The 18800-nt window shown below is 44.8% G+C and overlaps 1 protein-coding gene across 1 annotated transcript; it reads right to left on the reverse strand.

Moving 5' to 3' along the window:
* Positions 1-637: 637 nt before the first annotated feature.
* FAM124A (family with sequence similarity 124 member A) lies at positions 638-16845 on the reverse strand. The gene is made up of 4 exons (XM_084830621.1): positions 16456-16845; positions 14485-14516; positions 8495-9234; positions 638-2488 (listed from the first exon to the last, which is right to left on the reverse strand). The coding sequence occupies exons 1-4, from the start codon at positions 16518-16520 to the stop codon at positions 1700-1702; spliced, it is 1626 nt and encodes a 541-aa protein (XP_084686747.1). The 5' UTR covers positions 16521-16845; the 3' UTR covers positions 638-1699.
* Positions 16846-18800: the final 1955 nt, after the last annotated feature.

Here is an 18800-nt window from a genome sequence, read left to right on the forward strand (position 1 = left end):
AAAGGTAGAGGGAATGACTGTAAGAATCAGCAGGCCTCAAACACAACTGTTCTTTATTTATCACACACGGAAGTGAAGAACTTAGCAGAAGCTCGACCCACTGTTGCTACCCTCAGCTCTACAGGAGCTGCCAAGGTTCAAAATGATAACTAAGCCACAGTAGCCACGGCCCCCCAGGATACATAACAAAAGTAGTCCCCGTACCTTGTCACAGTACTCCGTATAATAGCCCTGTAAAATGGGCCAGTTTTATAAACCTCATGTGTAGACTGGAAGGTGAGAGCTGACGCTGCATAAATGGTGGCTTGCCTAATGGCACCTGGTGGGCTGTAGCTGAGGTGAGATTTAACCTGACAGTCTCCCAGATCATGAATGGCAGATTTTCACAACTATGGAAAAATAGTAAAAACCTGGCCATTATTCCTAACAATGGCTACCAAACGGTGGGGCTTTTGGCTAGTTCAATAGCAATAACTTAGTTCAATATTAGTAATGTAAGACATACGCACTTCCTCGTAGCAGCTGGCCAGCCCTCTTCCCCAGGATAGGGTGTTCTGGAGCTATTAATTCAGGAGATGTGAGGGGACAACAAACAATTTTACTGAGGGAGGTAAGGTTTTTTTTATTTTCTACTGTGAATACTTTATAGAAGGAGGGCAGAAGAATTTTGGCAGTATCAGTATCCCATGTGTGATCTCACCAGTTCTAGTGTGAATGGCCAAGAGCAGAAACTGGGAGGAGGGAGTTTTCTTTGCAGAAAAGTGGACCGGGGAGTGGGGGAAAATTGATCCACCATTTACCCCCTCCCCCCAAAACTACAATACCCCAAGGAAGACACATGTGTACTCACCACAAGCCTAGGGATGGACGAAAGTCACTTACCTGATCCCGAAGCTTGCTTCGCGGTGGGGGGGAGGCGCTCTGTTTCTCCCCCCAAAATTCTTGGTGGGGGGGAGGTGCCCCATCCCTCCCCGCCTCTCCGGCCACGAAAGTTCTGCTCCTGCCGGGAGGCCTGGGACGCAAATGGCAGCGGCCGTAGCCGCCGCCGTTTGCGTCCCTGGCCTGCAGTCAGCCATGATAGGCTACATAAAAGTTTAGCGTTGCCCTTATTTTTGCCGTAGTCTATGTAAATATTTACGTAGACTACCCGTGCCAAAATAAGGAACGCAAATGGCGGCGCCCATGGGCACCGCCATTTGCGTACGCGCTTTTTTTTTTCAAAGAGCCATGATAGGCTACGTAAACTTTTACGTAGCCTATCACAGTGTTTTTTGAAAATCTAGCCGTGATAGGCTACGTAAATCTTTACGTAGCCTATCATGTTTTTTTTTTTTTTTCACTTGGAAATGGCGGTGGCAGTGGCCGGTCGGAAGACCGGCCGCTGCCGCAATGCTGCCGGGAGCCACCGCCACCAGGGACATTCGCCGAAGGTAAGTCCCATCCCGGGGGGGTGGCGGATCGTTTCTCCACCAATTTCGGGGGGCCGAATGCGTTGGCATTCGGCCTCCCAGAGATTCGTGGAGAAATTCTCCGACATCCCTACACAAGCTACCAGATATGTCCTGGAAGCAAACGGTGGAAACTGGCTAAAACCAAAGCCAAAAAGCATGTAACATATCCCCCCGCCCCTGCGTGCTCTCTCATGCACTCAATCTCTCTCTCTCTCTCTCTCACTCACTCACTCAAACACACACGACATTCATATGTAGAATTCTTCATTGGTTTTTCCTCCACCAGTAGTTCTGCTGTCATTGAAAGAAAAGACCGTTCCTCTTGGCAAACATTTGATCTCAAAGTGGGCTGCTGAAGGAGAAGCTGAAGAGGATGTAGAAGAGCTGGAAGACCAATCAAAAGATAAAGGAGGGGAAAACTCAAAGAGGTTGCGCTTGGCTGAAGGGGATCTTCCTCTGTGGGCAGCCTGTTTAAATCTATGGACACTTTGCTCTTGTGCAAGACACTTTTTCCTTGCTTCCATCTCATTACTGAAACCATCAAGAACTGAATAAGCAGAGACTACAGATAGATCAGAGTAAGCAAGTTTCATCCCTGTGTCTACATCAGTCTCCTGAACTCCCTCCAAGTCATCAATGTTCACTCTGGTTCTTGTCCTGTGCCCAGAAGAGAAAGTGCTTAATGAGTTTGGCTCACTAAAATGAAAAGATTCAGGGAGCAGGGCACAGCTTATTGTGGGCAAGCAAACAAGAGACTTGCTTCGCTGAAATGAACCAGAATTGGTAGAGTCACTGCTGGATCTTCTGGGAAAGCGTTCTTGCTCATAGATTCTCAGGTCCTGCTGGGAAACACCCAGGCATGGGTTGGTTTGGTGAAATGTGATTGAATCAGCTGGCTTCAAAGGATCACTGTCTTTGTTAAGAGTCCACCTGTTGCTGGGGGGAACAAAACTTGGCAGTGGTGCAACAGGAAGGTTCCTTGAGGGGGATAACCAGCACGACATATTCTGCTTTGCACTCTTCTCATACCAGGCCTGCTGTGGAGAAGAGGGATGAAATGGTCAAAAGCCACATTAATATACATATATTAAATTTCTGCAACATCAAAATTGCTACTGAACACATTAATCTGTAACAGAGAAAAATGTGCAGGGAACACATTAATCTGTAACAGAGGAAGATGCGTGCCCACATGCATACACAACAATTCCTAGGGGGGCTGGGGAAGAATGCTATTGCACTCACAATTCAAAGGGAATGAATAGAATTGACATAAGTGGCATCAGGCAGGTCACTGAAGGCTGGGTGATGGAGCAGTATCAAACTCTGATAAGTCTGTATGGCTAAGGACGAGAGTATCTGAAGGACTGCCTGCTCCCATCTGAACCTGCTCGTTTGTTAAACTTTCATTACAGGGCCTCATTTTAGTGCTCTCACCTTCAGAGATTAGGTGGGTGTTGACCAGAGACAGTGGTGGTGTCCTGATTGCAGAATATTCTCCCTGGAACTCTTGCCCGAGACCGACTTTGTTTGCTTTTAGACACCAGGAGAAGAATTTTAACGTCCCAAGTTTTCATGGATAATACTTTATTGCTGGTTGTTTTGTTCTTGGCCCCCTCTTACTGCTATTTTACTACTGTAAAATAAGGCTGCGATTCTAACCACACTTTCCTGGGAGTAAGCCCCATTGAAAATAATGGAACTTACTTCTGAGTATTCATGTATTGGTTTGCACTGTAATTCTCTTTTTAAGAATGTAACTTAAAAGAATAAATTTGAATTCTGCTAGAGATATTTACACATCCTGTTTAAGGGTTCAGGCTAGCAAGGGCTGGGTTATTCTCACCTTAAGTGGTGTAATATGGACATTTCTGTAGAGCCTATATTATAGGCCAGGGGTGAGGAAGCTTTTTCAGCCAGAGCGCCGAATTCCATTTCAGAGGAGCTCATTTATTTATTTTATAATATTTATATACTGCTCCACATCAAAGATTTTGGAGTGGTGAACAACAGATAAAATAAAACATGATATTAAAACAAAACATTTTAAAAGAAACAGATTCCAAACTTAATAAACTGGGGCTGGTCACTCAAGGAAGGCCTCTCGAAATAACAATGTCTTCAGGAGGCATCGAAAGCAACACAGCATTGGTGTCTGCCTGACCTCCAAAGGCAGGGAGTTCCACAGGAAGGGGGACACCACGCTGAAGGCTCTTTTCCTGGAGGACTCCAACTGGGCCATAGGTCCATGTGAAACCACCAGGGACATTCCCTCTGATCACCTCAGTAATCGGGCAGGTTGGTAAAGAAGAAGACACTCTCTCAGGTATCCTGGTCCCAAGTTGTCATTTCATTTATTGTATTTTTATACTGCCCCGAAGCTCTCTGGGCAGTTCACAAAAATTAAAAACCATTAAAATACAGTATATAAAGTATAATAAACCATTCACGTAAGGACATAAAAATGGATAGCACACACAACAACAACATCCCAGTGTTGAGTGAAGGCAAAGGGATGGAGCCAAGGCAAAGGGGACAGGGGCAAAATATCAAAAATACCTGCCTATTGTAGCCTCTTCCTGCCAGGAGCAAAGCCTTAGGAGACGCACATCAACCTTTTAGAACAGGAAAAAAAATGCACAAAACCTGGGAAACCACCAAACAATTGGCAGTTGGGGGAAAGGGGTCCTGGCCTTCTGGGCATTCCGGGAGAGCTGGATGGGGACCACAGGAGGGCCAGAGGTTCCCCACCTCTGCTGTGGGTATTGGTAATGATGGAGACCGATATGGCAACTTTTTATGACTCGCACATTTTTTCTTCCCCTTTTTGTTGTGCCTTCCTTAGGATACCGTACTTCAAACATGACTGTAGGTTTTCACAGTGAACCCCTTCTGGTCCCTCCCTTGGCTTTGAGCAAAAGTGAGCACTATCGGCTGAGCCACCTAGTCTTTTAAAAGCATCCATTCTTCCAAAGTGCATTTTAAATGGTGACTGTATTGCTGACTATAACTCTTAAATTAATGAATTAATCCAGAATAAAAAAGCAGCATTTAACACAGACATATTGAAACTGAGTGTGTAGAGGGGGTGGGGGTGGGAATCCAACCTTTTCTATTACAACCATCATATGTGAATATTAAAGGGTAATGAACAAAGATATGTGCAGGACACTTAGAGCACAATCCTATGCATGTTTAGACAGAAAAAAATCCTACATTGCTAGAAGTTGTAGGACTTTTTTCTGTCTAAACATGCATAGGATTGCACCCTTAAATGCTATTATTTTATTTTTCTTGCTATGTAACTATTTATTAATCCAATTTGTGCTTAATAATTTTACTTATATACATGAAAAATTGACTCTTTAAATACAGAATATGAAGAAAGGACAGGTGAACCTAAAGGAGAGGGAATAGGGCAGGAGAGGGAAGTGTTTTACTGTTTGTACTGTACTTAAATTTTTTAACAAAAGAATCTAACAACAGCGGGGCAGTAAACATCCTGAGTCCTGGAATTAAATGTGACCAATATCAGTGGGAGTTATCTCCAAGGGGACCTGTTTAAGATTACAGTACTGGTAATGCTTAGGAATATTGGGAATACACCCTTAAAGATGGAGTAATGATCTTTGTTCTAGATTTTGTAAGTAAGTGAACATTCTTGTCTTTATGTTATTCTGCATCTATGATTTTAACTCACACAAATCAAATTAAGCTAGGAACCTACACGTGCTTATCTGGGAGTAAGTCTTGTTGAACTTAAAGGGGCTTACTTCTGAGTAGACACACATTACATTGCCCTGTAGAACCAGAACTTGTTTTCAACAAGAGATTAATGCTACTGATATACAAAGCTTCTAAGCTTTTTTAAAAATGGTGGTCTGGAAATTATTAGTTTGTGAATTGATCCAGTAAGTAATAATTATGGAGAACTCCTATTTCCCCTCTTTTGAGAACTACCCTCTCTGTGGAGAAACTCTTCCAGCTGATTTAAGGGAAAAACTACCATTGCACTATTGCTTTCTCTTTCTCTTTCTCTTTTATATGTTTGGTTTCTGTAGAGCCATTACTGCTGACAAGAGAACTGCTTGTTTTCTGCGAAACAGGTCAGAAACAAAGACCATAAGTGACACTGCTAGACTGAGCTCAGCCTCAGCTGTTGGAGAGGACAAAAGCGCCATGTACACACTGATACACTTGTTATCCATGAGGTCACAAAGAGACGCTTCTATTTTAAACTGAGCTGCGCAAGTTACCAGCTTTTGTACCCCTTTCTTTTGATTGCATGATTGCCTAAACTTGCACACAGCCTAACTGCACCATTCCCCAAGGGTAAACATGTCCTGGGGTGGGGGGTGAGGAATAATGAGACTGCAATTTTGCACCAATTTTCAAGGGTTTCATACTATTCCCACAAACTTCACATAAGCCTTAGAATAAAATTATGCCATCCTATTATTACACACAGGTGGCTCAGATTCAGCTACTTCCTTGATTCTCTAGTTTGCCTGATTATACTATAGAAATCGCCCATTGAAAAGTGCAGCTGTATATTATAACTTGTATGGAAATTACTTGTAGTTTTATAACTACTTGCACTTACTTGCATATTGTAACTTGTATGAAAGTTAATTGCAGTTATAATTTGTCCAGAGAAACAGCAGTGGTTTTTAGACTTTCTATTTTCAGAGATCTCTTTCCGGATTGGCCTGGTTCGCACATAACACTAACCCATGGTGTGGGTTGTTGAATTGCCAACTCTGTTGTTGGCCCTGCTCCAGTGCCTTTAATAGGAGCTTGGGACACAGAAATGTGGTAGGTGACACTTTTCCCACCACTCTCCATACCAGGAAAAAGCTTTGTCTGCCAAATTTCTTCATTAAAAGCACAGGAACAGGGCTAAAAAAAATTGGTGGCAATCTTAGCCAAACTGATCAGAATAGGATTAGGGAACCTGGTTTATTTGGACCTATCTCTGCACAGCTCCAGGAACAAAGGCATTAGGGTTGTCCTGTTTACAAATGAAGGCAGTAAAATTAATTACATCAAAGACCAGATTTATTTTCTCACCATTTCTTTTTCTAAGCTGCCTGACAATAACTGCATTTACTAAATGGGTTAAGAAGATGGCAGTAATCCGACTGGGTAACAGGCATTGTGATCCCTCTTAAATATGGTGGGGGGAAAATTAACTCTGGAGGCTGTATCTGGAGGTATAACCATGGAAGCAGATTCAAATCCTAGTGATACTTTTTAGTTCTACAAGAGAGAAATTTAAAAAGGATGGTTTTGTATAATAATAAAGGCCACTCTCTTAACAGCGCAAGCCTACAATAGCAGGATAACTCTAGTCCATGAAAGCTTTTGCCATAATAGACTTGCTAGGGCTACACAACCAATGTTACGCACATGGAATTCCATTTGTCCAACAAGATTTCACCATGCTCTCCTCCCCCCATGCACCCCCAAATCTGCTCCAGGGCATTCTTGAACACACACACACACACACACACTTGCACCCCCACACACACTGAACAGATTTGAGGGTGCACCAAGGACTGCAGGGGGAGGTGGAATCCATTTGTTTCCACTGCAGTGGTGGATAAACAACATTGGATACAACTTTTAGTCTTTAAAGTGCCACAAGACTCGTTATTTTCATTCAGATTATACAAAACTGGCACAATTGCAAACAGTGATTTAATGTGTGTCTTTCCCATCTTTTCTACAACAAACTTTATAACTATTGTTTCTAATTTTGTGATGCTTTTACCAGGGACTGGGAATTAACCTTTTTTAAAAAATGCCTGACCTACTTTTCCACCCACTGGGCCCTCAAAGTGACTCACAACAATATAAAAGGTTGCAACTTCTTGAAAAGCATTTGTAGCTGGGTAAGAATTGGTCGGTTATTGGAAGGAAGAAAACAGACTGGGTTTTACTCTGAATGCTGCGTCCCATACAACCATGCCCCACAAAGACTATGTATGTTTTCTAATGAAATGGTTGCTTAAGCCTAGAAGTCTCCTCATTTTAAAATAAAGCAGAAATTTTCAGGATTCTGAGCAAGCCACCAATTTCATGGAAGTTACTCTTTTTATTATATCTCCCAGTCCTGCACTCCATGGTGGTGGTGGTGGTGGGGGGTTCTTTTCTGTATCCTTCCCCCGATGCATTAGCCATGAGAAGCTAAAGAAAATTAGGGATGGACCCTGCATAAGAACGTAATCTCTCCCAGCAGGGAAGTTCTTCCTTTCCCTAAGGTTTTGTACAATCTCAAACTTCCCTTTACCAAGGGATTTTATTTAGAGTGTTGTCCTCTGAACACCATCCCAGTGTCCTGTATCCTTCATGTGACAGCTACTGTCCTTCTTCCCCACAAACTTGATTAGGGAATATCAGTGGCTAATTGGGGAAATACAACAAGGATGAAGTAAAAAATGGGGAGAGGGGAAAACATTCTGAGGGATCTATGGCAAAGTAGGAATGCCGGGGGGGGGGGACGACAAACAACACCCCAAGCCCTTCATGTGTTATGCTTCCTTTTAAGAGTTGACAATTGTATTCACACTTATTTGGTAAAGTAGTGATGCAGAACCTTCAGCATAGGGGCCAAATCCGGCCCACCTGGGGTCCTATTCTGGCACTCCAGGGTTCCCAGATGGCCCCATCCCATTTCCCCCAACCACCAATCATTTGGTGGCTTCTGGCTTTTGTGCAGTCTTCCCCATTCTGAAAGGTTGAAATGCATCTAAGGCTTAGTTACTGGCGCTAAGTGCTTTATGCTAAAATATGCTGGCATTTGGGGGCCCCTTTCCCCTCCAGCCCCGCCCACCACTGGAATGCAGCCCCCCAAGAGCTGCTCCAACATGGAATTCAGCCCTCAGGCTGAAAGAGGTTCCCCACCCCTGCAGTAAATCATACATAGAGGATCATGCTGCACATCCTGATAACTCACTCTAATTGTTTTGGTCTTGTCCAAGATTGCTTAAAACATGCATTATGAATTTCTGATATGGAGATTTAGAGATGTTAACAAGTACCTGCAAAAGGATCTTATTCCCATCAGGATCTTCAGTTTGCCATCTTCCTTTGCTGATTGGGCTGCAGGGATTGGGCAAGAGTGGTACAAGCTTCCCAATATCTTTCACTCGGAACTCCAGCACAGCCAACTCTGTGTGACTTGGCACTTGGCCTCTTGGGAGCCTCTTTAAAGAGAACTGAATATCTATGTCCACATTGGAATAGACAGGAAACACACAAAAGTCTGCCTTTGCGTGACAAACTCGTCTTTTCAGAATTAACTCGTAGAGCTTCATAGTGTTGGCAAAGTTCTCGTTCCTGCAGTAGATGGTAAAGCGTATTATTTCCTTTCCATAATGCACTGGCCGGATGGCCCACAATGGACTACCCTGTGCCAAAGTGAAAAAGTCCTGGCTACCTGGCATGTAAGGGAGGAAATTGCCCCGCACTTGCTCGGTATGGTGGTAATGCCAGGGCGGCCTCTGAAAGGACTCGTGGAGCTGCAGGATTGGCTCTTCATCATAGCCTTCTTGCAGAAAGAGAATTACAGCAAGGGCTGGCTGAGATGCTACAGCCTTGTTAAGCTTCCTAGGCTTCCTTGGTACCCGCCTTTCTGAAACTCGGAAGAGCTGCAGATCTGGGTGGATCCAAGCCAACAGGTTATCGATAGCTTGCTGGAGAGCACCAGATTCTCCTGGGTCTGCAATTATGTGTACACTGACAAGAAAAGGATCATGTACATCCTCCACAGAAAGTTCACCTTGAATGGAGGGAGGAAAAACATAAGTTTTTAAAAATGCTATTCCTGTTGTTTTGCAATGATACTCTGTTTTACGGAGAAATTTAACATTAAGTAAAAAAAAAAAAGAAGAAGGTTGAAATCTGTACTAACCCATATTTGCCAGAAGTTTGGATCTGAAACAGAGTGTTTAATCAGTGTCTGCCATCATAAATGTCTGTAGACCAGACCAGAGAACTTGTAACTGTCAAGCCTGTTTTGAGTTGTTTTTGGCCCACCAGGCTGCCATGGTCGAAGTACGTCAGGTTCTACAGCCTTATGGTGCCCAAGGGATCATGGAGTGAATAGTAGTTTCTTAAGATATTTTTTAATCCAAATTAAAATATTCTGAATAGACTGGAAGAATAGGCTAATTCCAACTGTTTTTATTGAGGAATTGGCAAGTTTGAGGAGAAGGAGAAGTAAGAGTACAATTGATCAATGTTTCATGAAAATATGCTATAGATTCCAAGAAACACCTTTATGTGGCCTCAATATATTTAGTAGCTGCCTTCGACAGGATCAGTGGTGATAATTCAGTCCTATTTGAGTGTTCAAACCTCACACGATTGCTGTCGCATGAATGGGAAAGTGGGGCTGTACTTGCTGGTCCTTATGCCATCCCTACTGGGGGGCTAAAGGTCTAAAGCAGGAAGCCTGCAGGGTGCATGTTCTAAATGGTGCCCACAATACTGGCTCCAGGTTTTGGAGGGCCCTTGGGCAAGACACCCTCAGTGGCCCCCCTCCCACAGGGAGTCTCTCTTCCCACCACCATTGTCACCAGCTGCTTTTGCTCCTCATCCTCTTTTTCATCATTTCTACCATGTGCTTGCTTGACAGGCGGCGAGCCAGTGAGCAAGTAGACCGTGGCATCTGGTCCTCCTGCTTCTCACCACCACCATCATCTGGGCCAAAGTGAGAGGCAGGCAAGCAAGCAGGTTGCAATAGTGAAGAGGAGGAGCAACTCCACGGGGGTCTTGTCAGTGAGCCCCTGCTGAGCTGTGGGCCCTTGCCAGGTGCCCGACCATGCCTACCCTTGACGCTAACCCTGGGCGCAAGGTTCTAAATGGTGCTGCAAGTCTATGCACAATACAGCAGGCTCCCCACTTTAAACCTTCTGCCTGCATGCATGGAGGGTGGCAAGACAAAGCTGTTGCGGATGTGACAAACGAAATGGGGCCAGTGAGCACAGCCCTGCTGTCCCCCTCTTTTGATGGCTCCTATTTTCCCCAGCCAGCATGGGAGGTGGTGACAAGGCCTTATCCATATATTCACTCTGGAAAGGCATAATCTTGATTGGAAAAAAGCTTAATTGAACAGAGCTGGACTAGATTGTTAAGGGAGGGAGCCCAAAGGCTTCCCTTTCTTGCTCTTCTTGGAGTGGGAATTGACCCTGAGAACTGCCTATCCACCCCTCCTCTCTCATGAAAGTACCCATATGGAGCCACCTTACAAAAGTAAAATAATATCTGTACTCCACAGCTGCAACCACAAGCTAGTCCTGTTCCCCAGGAGGCCTGTGTAGGCTCTCTTGTGTGTTGCATACACTGTAATGGCAGGGTATGTCTGTGAAGAGTGTGTCCTCACCACTGCGAGCACTGGCTCCTTCTGTGTGTGGGCAGCGTGTGGGTGTCATCTCTGGTACAGTCCCTGATTGATGAGCACTGGTGGATTTTCCAGGGATGCGGTTATTTTTACATGGTATTTGTATTTTCTGTGTGTGTATTTTTCCCCTCCCAGTCTGAGCATTCATTGTGTATGGCGACCATTCTGCCAGCATAGTGGCATGAGTATAGGATTGCTCTGTCAGACAAAATGAATGGCTTCTGTGCAAGTGAAAGAAGCTTTTATTTTAGCTTCTCCTTTGACAAAGGGAGAACCAGGGCTGCTGCTTCTCATGCTAGCTCAGTTTAATCTGACCTCTGGCAAATTGTCACCAAAGAAAAGAAAAGATCATCCTGCATTTGCATCAGGCTTCTTGGACCAATGGTTAACCCTGCAGAATATGGCACAGTCCTGAAATGCCTTTTTTCAAAGCAAACAATGTAGCTCCTACTATTTCCACTCAAATATCTAGAGCCCATATTTGTATAACAAAAGCAGATTTTTTAAAAAGACAAATTTCCTAAGCACCAGAAATACAAAAGCACAGCCTTGGAGAGCCTGAGGGCCACTCTACACAGGAGGTTTCTCTTACACAGAGATCATTGCCATGCAGGAGAGAACATGCACATGAACCAGACTGTACAAGCTTTCATAGACAAGGGTTTGGGAATTATTTTGGGTGCCAACGTGCCATGTAAATCCCAAGCCAGCCCCATCTACTTTTTAGAAGCCTTTTGCAGGAACATGGTTAAAAGCTTTCATCTTTGTCTTCATTGTCATCATCATCCATTGCAGGGGTGTTGAACCGCTTTCATCCCAAAGGCCAAATTTAATTCTGGAGAAGCTCTTGGGGGCTGCATCCCAGTGGTGGGTAGGCCGAAGGCAAAAGGGGCAGGGCCGAAAATACAAAAAACCCAACCAACCACGAATACCAGCATATTGTATCTTAAAACTCTTACTGTCACTACCTAAGCCACAGGAAAGGCATTTCTATCTTTTAGAGTCGGGAAAAACTGCCCAGAAGCCAGGAAACCATTACATGATTGGTGGTTGGGGAACAGGGCCACCTGGCAAACCCCAGAAGGCTGGACTCGGGTGCCAGGGGTGGTGGATTTGGCCCTCGGTTCCCCACCCCTGATCTATTGGAAACTAAGCCTGAGATCTCAGAAGTGCTCTGGTTTTGAAATGCAAGCCATATTCATTCATTCATAACATGGCAATCGTTATCTAGGCTTATAGCTGGCCCTATCCTATGGGGCTATGACAAAGTTGGAAAGCCAAAATATACATAAAAGTGGGTGGGCAATGAGACTTCTGCTTGTCACTTCGGATCATTTATTGGCCTGCCACAAACAGAGGACAAGGTACTTCTGCCTTTGGTATGAAACATAAATGTGTCACTCCAGCCAGTATAATTTAAATAGCTTGCAGTGATTAGTCATTGCCTTTGCCTTTTTGCAAATTTATCTCACGGTGTGAGCTGACATTCTTAGCCGACAAGCTGGAAACAACACAAACTTCTACATTTGGCATGCCTGTTGGAGCTAAACTGGAAACCAACTTTATCTGACACAGTGGATCTAGCAGCCTCACTTGCTGCATGTAGGTCACTAGTAAAGAGTCAAGTTAGACTGTCCTTTTGTGTTTGCCTCCTGGAGGTGTAACCATTTTGACATGTGTCACAACCATTTAAAAAAAGAAATCAGAAAGGAGAAATTCAGAAACCCACTGTTCAAAGAACAATGAAAGCACCACCAAAATAGAAATGAACAAGTCTAATTGAGATGCAAACTAAATTTTCAGTTATAAATATGTTAAAGCACAACCACTTTCTCACAGTACAAAAATGCACTATCAGAAAATAGTAAATAAATAAATAAATTAAAAAGCACTGCAATTGTATACAGAGATTGGTCATGATACATACTATTCACAGCGTACATAGAAACAGAATGTGGCAGGGTAATAGTTATTTACAGTGCTGGTAGTACAGGAAATAAAATACTGGAGCTTGTCTGCTGGAAGCTTGGGTCCAAGACACGCCCCCCCCCAGCACCTTACAGGGGCATGGGTTGCTCTGGTGCTTGCTGTAGTGTGCTGGGAGGAGGAGTTCAGCCCAGTGGAAGAGCACTTGCTGTGCATGCAGAAGTCGCCAGACTCAGTCAACCTGGCACCACCAACTGAAAGGAAGCGGCACTAGGTAATGATGAGAAAGACCTTTGCCCAAGATCTTGCAAAGCCAATGCCTGTCAGAGCAGACAGTACTGGGCAAGATGGCTAAATCATGTGACCGGGTGCAGGGGAGCTTCCTACATTATTTTTTGGGATAGATGCATGGTGGACATAGAAGACCAGAAGGTCCTGAGCATCCCATAGTAAGGGGTGCCTTTTGAAGTCTAGGGGAGTGCAGCAACATCTCCAGGACCAGATCACCGCCTAGTCACACTCAAGAGCCCTCTGCTGCCTAACAGATGGCCTGCACACCAGCAACAGCAGGGTCTCCAGAACTGGGACACATAACTCGGTGTTGGATAAGTTAAGCACTGGATACTTTCCATAAACTAACATAACCACATACTGGCACTACTGCTGAGTAGCATCTGAGACTGAAGGTGGAGCACGGTGGGTAGGCAGGAGGGTCCTAAAGACCTCTGAGCCATTACAGCACTGTACAGCACTGCCCACGTTCTTTCCCACCATCTCAGTCAATGTTTGATGGCACCCACTAGACGTGGCACACATCTTGATGCAACCTGAGTCTGCATTAACATCAGCAGCTAGAGCCCAGGGTTGCATAAACTGGCCTGAACCCTGTGATATTTTGAGACAAGCGAAATGCACCAGGTAGGGACCTCTTTTGCCACGAATGAATTATCCTCCCTTTCCTGCAGCACATCCTCTGACACACTAGAATTTTAATGAGGCTCTCCACCTTCAGTACCTTCCCAACTTGCCCTGCAGTCACCCACAGTCTTTCTTGGTCCCCTGAGGCATGCAATACCTTTCAGCAGCTTTCCCCAAACTGTTGCCTTTCAGAAGTTTTGGACCTCAGCTCCCCATTAGACCCAGCCAGCACAGCTAATGGCCTTTTCGGTGACTGCTCCTAGACTTTGGAACTCCCTGCCGAGGGAGACTAGGCTGGCTCCCTTTCTGTTGTTCTTCTGCAGGCAGGCAAATACATTTTTTATTCAAGCAGGCCTTTGGCATATAAGCTGGTCTGCTGGGCTGGGTGCAGTTTTTCTTCTTTTAGTCTTGTATTTTTATTTGTGTTTTTAATGTATTTATTTTATGAGTGTTTAATTATGTTATTTTAAAAGCTGACTTTTATTCTTGTTAGCTGCCTTGGCTGCCATTCTGTTAGAAAGACGGGGGGGGGGGATAAATAAATAAATAAATGGTCAGGAAGTCTGGGAGCTGTAGTCCAAAACATCTGGAGGGCACTAAATCAGGGAAGGATGCCCCATCGCTTAAGAAGGCAAAGACTCTCACTTGGAAGTGGCTAAAAAATTGCAGAAACCTTCTCCCCTCTTTCCTCTCACATTTCCTCCTTGAAAACACCCCTACCCAAAGTTCTGCACAGGCAGCTAAAGCATCATTAGACGGACAGTAAAACAAAATTATACTCACTGCTAGAAGATGACACACAGCTGTATTCTGACCTGCAGTACAAAAAAAAGATAAGTTCATCAGAGTTGCTCTTTGTAAGTGATTGGTAAACAATGAGGATTTGGTTATGTTATTATGGACAAACACCTGGAAATGCATTGAGGAGACGAGGTTCAAGACCTCATGCAGCCATGAATCTTATCAGATGACCATCGCTCAGCCTAAGTTACCCCATAAGATTGTTGTGAGGATAACATGGTCAGGAGAACTGTGTGTGCCACCTTGCGTTTCCTGGCAGGAAGTTGGAATATAAATGTAATACATACATACATACAAGAAAAATAATACATTATTGGGCAAGTAAAAGCAACAAACAGCAGAAGACGCAGTATTAGCCATGCTGAAGCAAGGTCCTTAGCTTGTTGAGAGGTTGCGTGGAGACATTCTTTGGAACAGCCTGTATGAGAGGAACCCAGTTTATAAGCTCATAATCAAATGGTGTGTAAATCACAAATGCCTGCATAACTGAATCTGCCTGCATATTTTAAGCCTTACTGCTTAAAGCCCTGCCCCGTAGATGCATTTTGCTACACAAATGTGATATGACTCTTATATGCTGCACTAACAGGCTGCTTTGGTTTATAAGACAGTCAGGCTCTGGATTCAAAATGAAAATTGTGAGCCAGTTTACACACAGCCCAATGCACAGGAGTCTGCATCCCACATGTGCGCACAAATGCAATTAGGGTGCGACATGGCTGGCTGGGGAATGCTGGGAGTTGTAGGCATTTTTTCCTGTCTAAACATGCATAGGATTGCACCCTTATTAGAACAAGCTATATGATTCATTGCACATGCAGCCACATTCCTACACACAAATGTGTTTGTGCAATCTGTCCACCACAAGAACAAAAATGGGTGGGCAGATCACATGCACACTTGGTCAAACAACACATTTGACATGCAGAGGTCAAGAAGTACTCGCACGGCCAAGTCACCATATGGAATGGTCCTAAGATTCTGACCACTCAAATTCCATTGTATTTTCAAATATTGGATGCATAGAGCTACACTGAATTTTACAATTCTGATTGCCAGCTGACCCTGTGCCTCCCTGGGTTCTGCAAGTTCCTACTCACTGCTGAAGATGAGAGCCACAGAATGGAATATAGTGTGGAGGGCTGATATATTCCTTCCTGTTCTGGAGGGCCCCTCCAACTCTCAAGAACAGCTGTTGGGGGCTGGAGGCCTTAAGTGGGAAGGGAGGTTGTCAAAAGTCAGGTTCTCTCTCTTGCGTGAATGGAAGAGCTTTCTGCTAAGGCAAACCCACCAGCAGATACATCCAATCCTTTCTTTTTCTTAAAACACTGTGTATATTTTAGGGGAACAGAATATAATGCATCTCTCCCTCTCCCCCCTCTATATATGCATATATACATTTTGTTAAGTTTTACGTTCAATTATTCTATTTATGCAAGTATCCCTGAAGAGCACAGCTGTAAACTCATACAACGTCTTACTGTTCAATCACTTATTTTCTTTCGATTTCGCCCCCCCCCTTTTTTTTCAGAGCCTTAAGAACACCCTTCCTCCTCCATCACAATTCGCGCAACCCTTGTAAGACCAAACGACACGTAACATACGAACTCGTGCAACAGCAGCCCACCACACGCCCCTTTTGGGGAGCCTTGGGTGGGGGTTGAAAAGCCGGGTTGGGGGAGAGTTTGTGGAGGCAGAGAAGCAACGGGGAAGCGAGCGGGGAAGAAATCTCCCCGCTCCAACTCGCCCCCGCGGTCAGCACACGCGCGTTCGCTCGCTTTACTCTATTCAAGGCTTGTCATTACGCCCCTGGCCAAAGCGCCACGCCCAGCCCGAAGCGGATCCAGGTCTCGGCTAGCGGAGAGCCCCCAAAGGCGCCGATCCGCAAGAGACCGGTCAGATGGGGGGGGAGCCCCACGCGACGATCCCCGCCGGCCTGAGCAGATCACTCACCCGCCCGTCTCGGCTCCCGAATCCGCGCCTGGGTCCTGGCCGCAGCTGCCCCCCTTCCGGTGCATGGCGCTGCTGCAGCTCCCACTCGCAGGGACCGATCTGGAGGGTGGAGGCGAGAGGGGAATGGGCGGGGCCGCGCCCTGCCCCTGGGCGGGAGGCCCCTCCGTCGGACCCCTGCAGGTGGGGAGTTGCCAGGCCGACCTGAAGCCGCGCGACGCCTTTGCCAAAAGAGCTCCGCGGCTGGCTCTGCCGTGCCGGGCGGGCGGGCGGGCGGGCGGCTCTCTTCCCAGGAATCCTCAGTTCTCCTCCCAGCACTCAAACGTAGCGCTACCTAGAAAGGCGCCCGGCTGAGCACTGCTGCTCCGGTAGCTTTCCAGTGTGTGTGTGTGTGTGTGGGGGGGTGTCCCCTCCTCACCTCACCTCACCTCACCTCACCTCTGACTACAAGAATCGCGGAGCTACTTTACCTCAGGGGAGCAATTTCTTTCTTTCTTTCTTTCTTTCTTTCTTTCTTTCTTTCTTTGATATTTATTTATTTATAAAATTTTAATACCACTTAATATACTAAAATCCCTAAGCGGTTCACCAGCCCCCTCCCCCCAAACAACAGCAACAAGATACCAACATAAAAACAAGACACATATAATAATTCAAAACATTATAGCAACATGATAAAACAGGGGACCAATAAGGTTCCTCATAAAGAGCCGGTGGTGGCTAACGACCTATATAAAACACAATGCACTGCATAAACAAGATTAAAATCATGACCCTAAAATCACAAATATATAATAATGTACAGTACGGGAGTAATCCTGTGGCCCCTAGGCGTTGTCTGAGGGGCCCAAGGGCAGTGGGGATTCCCACCTCCGAGGCTGGAGACAGTGCTCCGACTTCGGAACCGGGAGTTGGAGATCCGCACCCCTCCCCTGCCCTCTCCCAGCTAACATGGAAAGACCTGTGCTGGCTGCCCTCCGAGGTCAGAAAAGTGACCTCAGAGTTGGGGGAAAGGGGGCATTTTGGTGGGCGGAGAGGGGCGGAGACTGGAGAGGCCAAGATACAAGTTATCTGGAGTCTCTTCCAGCCTCCTTCCCGCCCCCTCCAAAGCACCCCAGCTAGATGGGCAAAAAAGTCTGTCTAGTGAAAAATGCAGGATGGGAAGCAAAGATCGCATCTGCTGGTCTACCTGCCCTGCATCAGATGACTGGAAGCCTCTGAGTTTGGGGGCTTCCAATCATCAAGGGCACAATTGATAGGATTGCACCCTTAATCCATCAGCACAAACAGTCAATCAATCAATGTTTCTTGCACTAAATCCAATGTTTTGCTGCTTATTTTGTTGCACAGAGAAGAATAAGATCAGGCTATTGGGCAGTTTATGTAGATTTAAAAAGGAGAAATAATGCACATTCTGGGCCTTACCCAGAATTTTTTTTACCTTTTTATTTTTTCAGGGTGTTTTTTTTTTTTTCAAAAACACATACGTAGATTTGTATATATCCATAACAGTGAATACATATGAAATGCCTATATATGAAAATGCAAGTTTCCAGCAATTATACATAAGCTTCAACAAAACCAGACCAGATATCCAAATAAGTATCCATTTGAAGGTGGAGTATACAGACCATTCAAATATTGAAAGTGCTGTAAGGTCCTCAATCCATTGCATTACACAAGTTGAGCATTTATTCTTCCAGTTTTGTAATATCAGTCTTTTGGCTATCAAAAGGGTGCGGAGATCCATTTACGCTGACCATTCGTTAATTTTCAAGAAGCAGATAGATAATTTAAAAGAGCATGTACATCAGTGAATATTAAAACCTTCCAGACCAAATTTATCCATATAATAACCTCCTCCAAAAAAGAAGCAACTACTGGACACTGCCAAAACAGATGTTTAAAAGAAGCATTAGCTGCATTGCACTGCCAGCACTTAGTTGAATTAGACAATCCTGTATTAAAGAGGTGTTGCGGCCTCCAATAGACATGACACAAATGTTTTTGCTGGATCAGACACAGCCTAAGATCCACAGATGTGACACACCCTCTGCAAAATGTGCCCAGATTACAAGGGTCAGCTGTAGAATCCAAGAGCCAGAGCATTGTGCATATTTTTCTTTTGCTTCAGGTGGTCTAGCTTGACCTAACTGCCTTTTGCTAGCCTTCTGGAAAAGCTGAAGGATACTGTCCTCTTTTCATATCTTTATTGTATGTTGTACGTCGCCTAGAGTGGCTGGGTGACCAGCCAGATGGGCGATTAATAAATTTAATAATAAATAAATAAATAAATAAATATCTGATATGGAGCAGCTAAAAAAGAAAAAAAAAGGACAACATGTCTA

Source organism: Heloderma suspectum, chromosome 1, assembly GCF_057233095.1.
Source record: "Heloderma suspectum isolate Gila_16-S chromosome 1, 16-S_ref, whole genome shotgun sequence".
Taxonomy (NCBI): domain Eukaryota; kingdom Metazoa; phylum Chordata; class Lepidosauria; order Squamata; family Helodermatidae; genus Heloderma; species Heloderma suspectum.

Excerpts from the sequence above, each read along its gene's own strand:
- FAM124A (XM_084830621.1), bottom strand. The coding sequence starts at position 16,520 with ATGCACCGGAAGGGGGGCAGCTGCGGCCAGGACCCAGGCGCGGATTCG. Across the intron at positions 9,235-14,484 it reads CTGTGTGTCATCTTCTAGCA|GTGAACTTTCTGTGGAGGAT; the intron begins GTGAGTATAATT and ends CCTCCATTCAAG. Across the intron at positions 2,489-8,494 it reads GGAATAAGATCCTTTTGCAG|CAGGCCTGGTATGAGAAGAG; the intron begins GTACTTGTTAAC and ends TCTTCTCCACAG.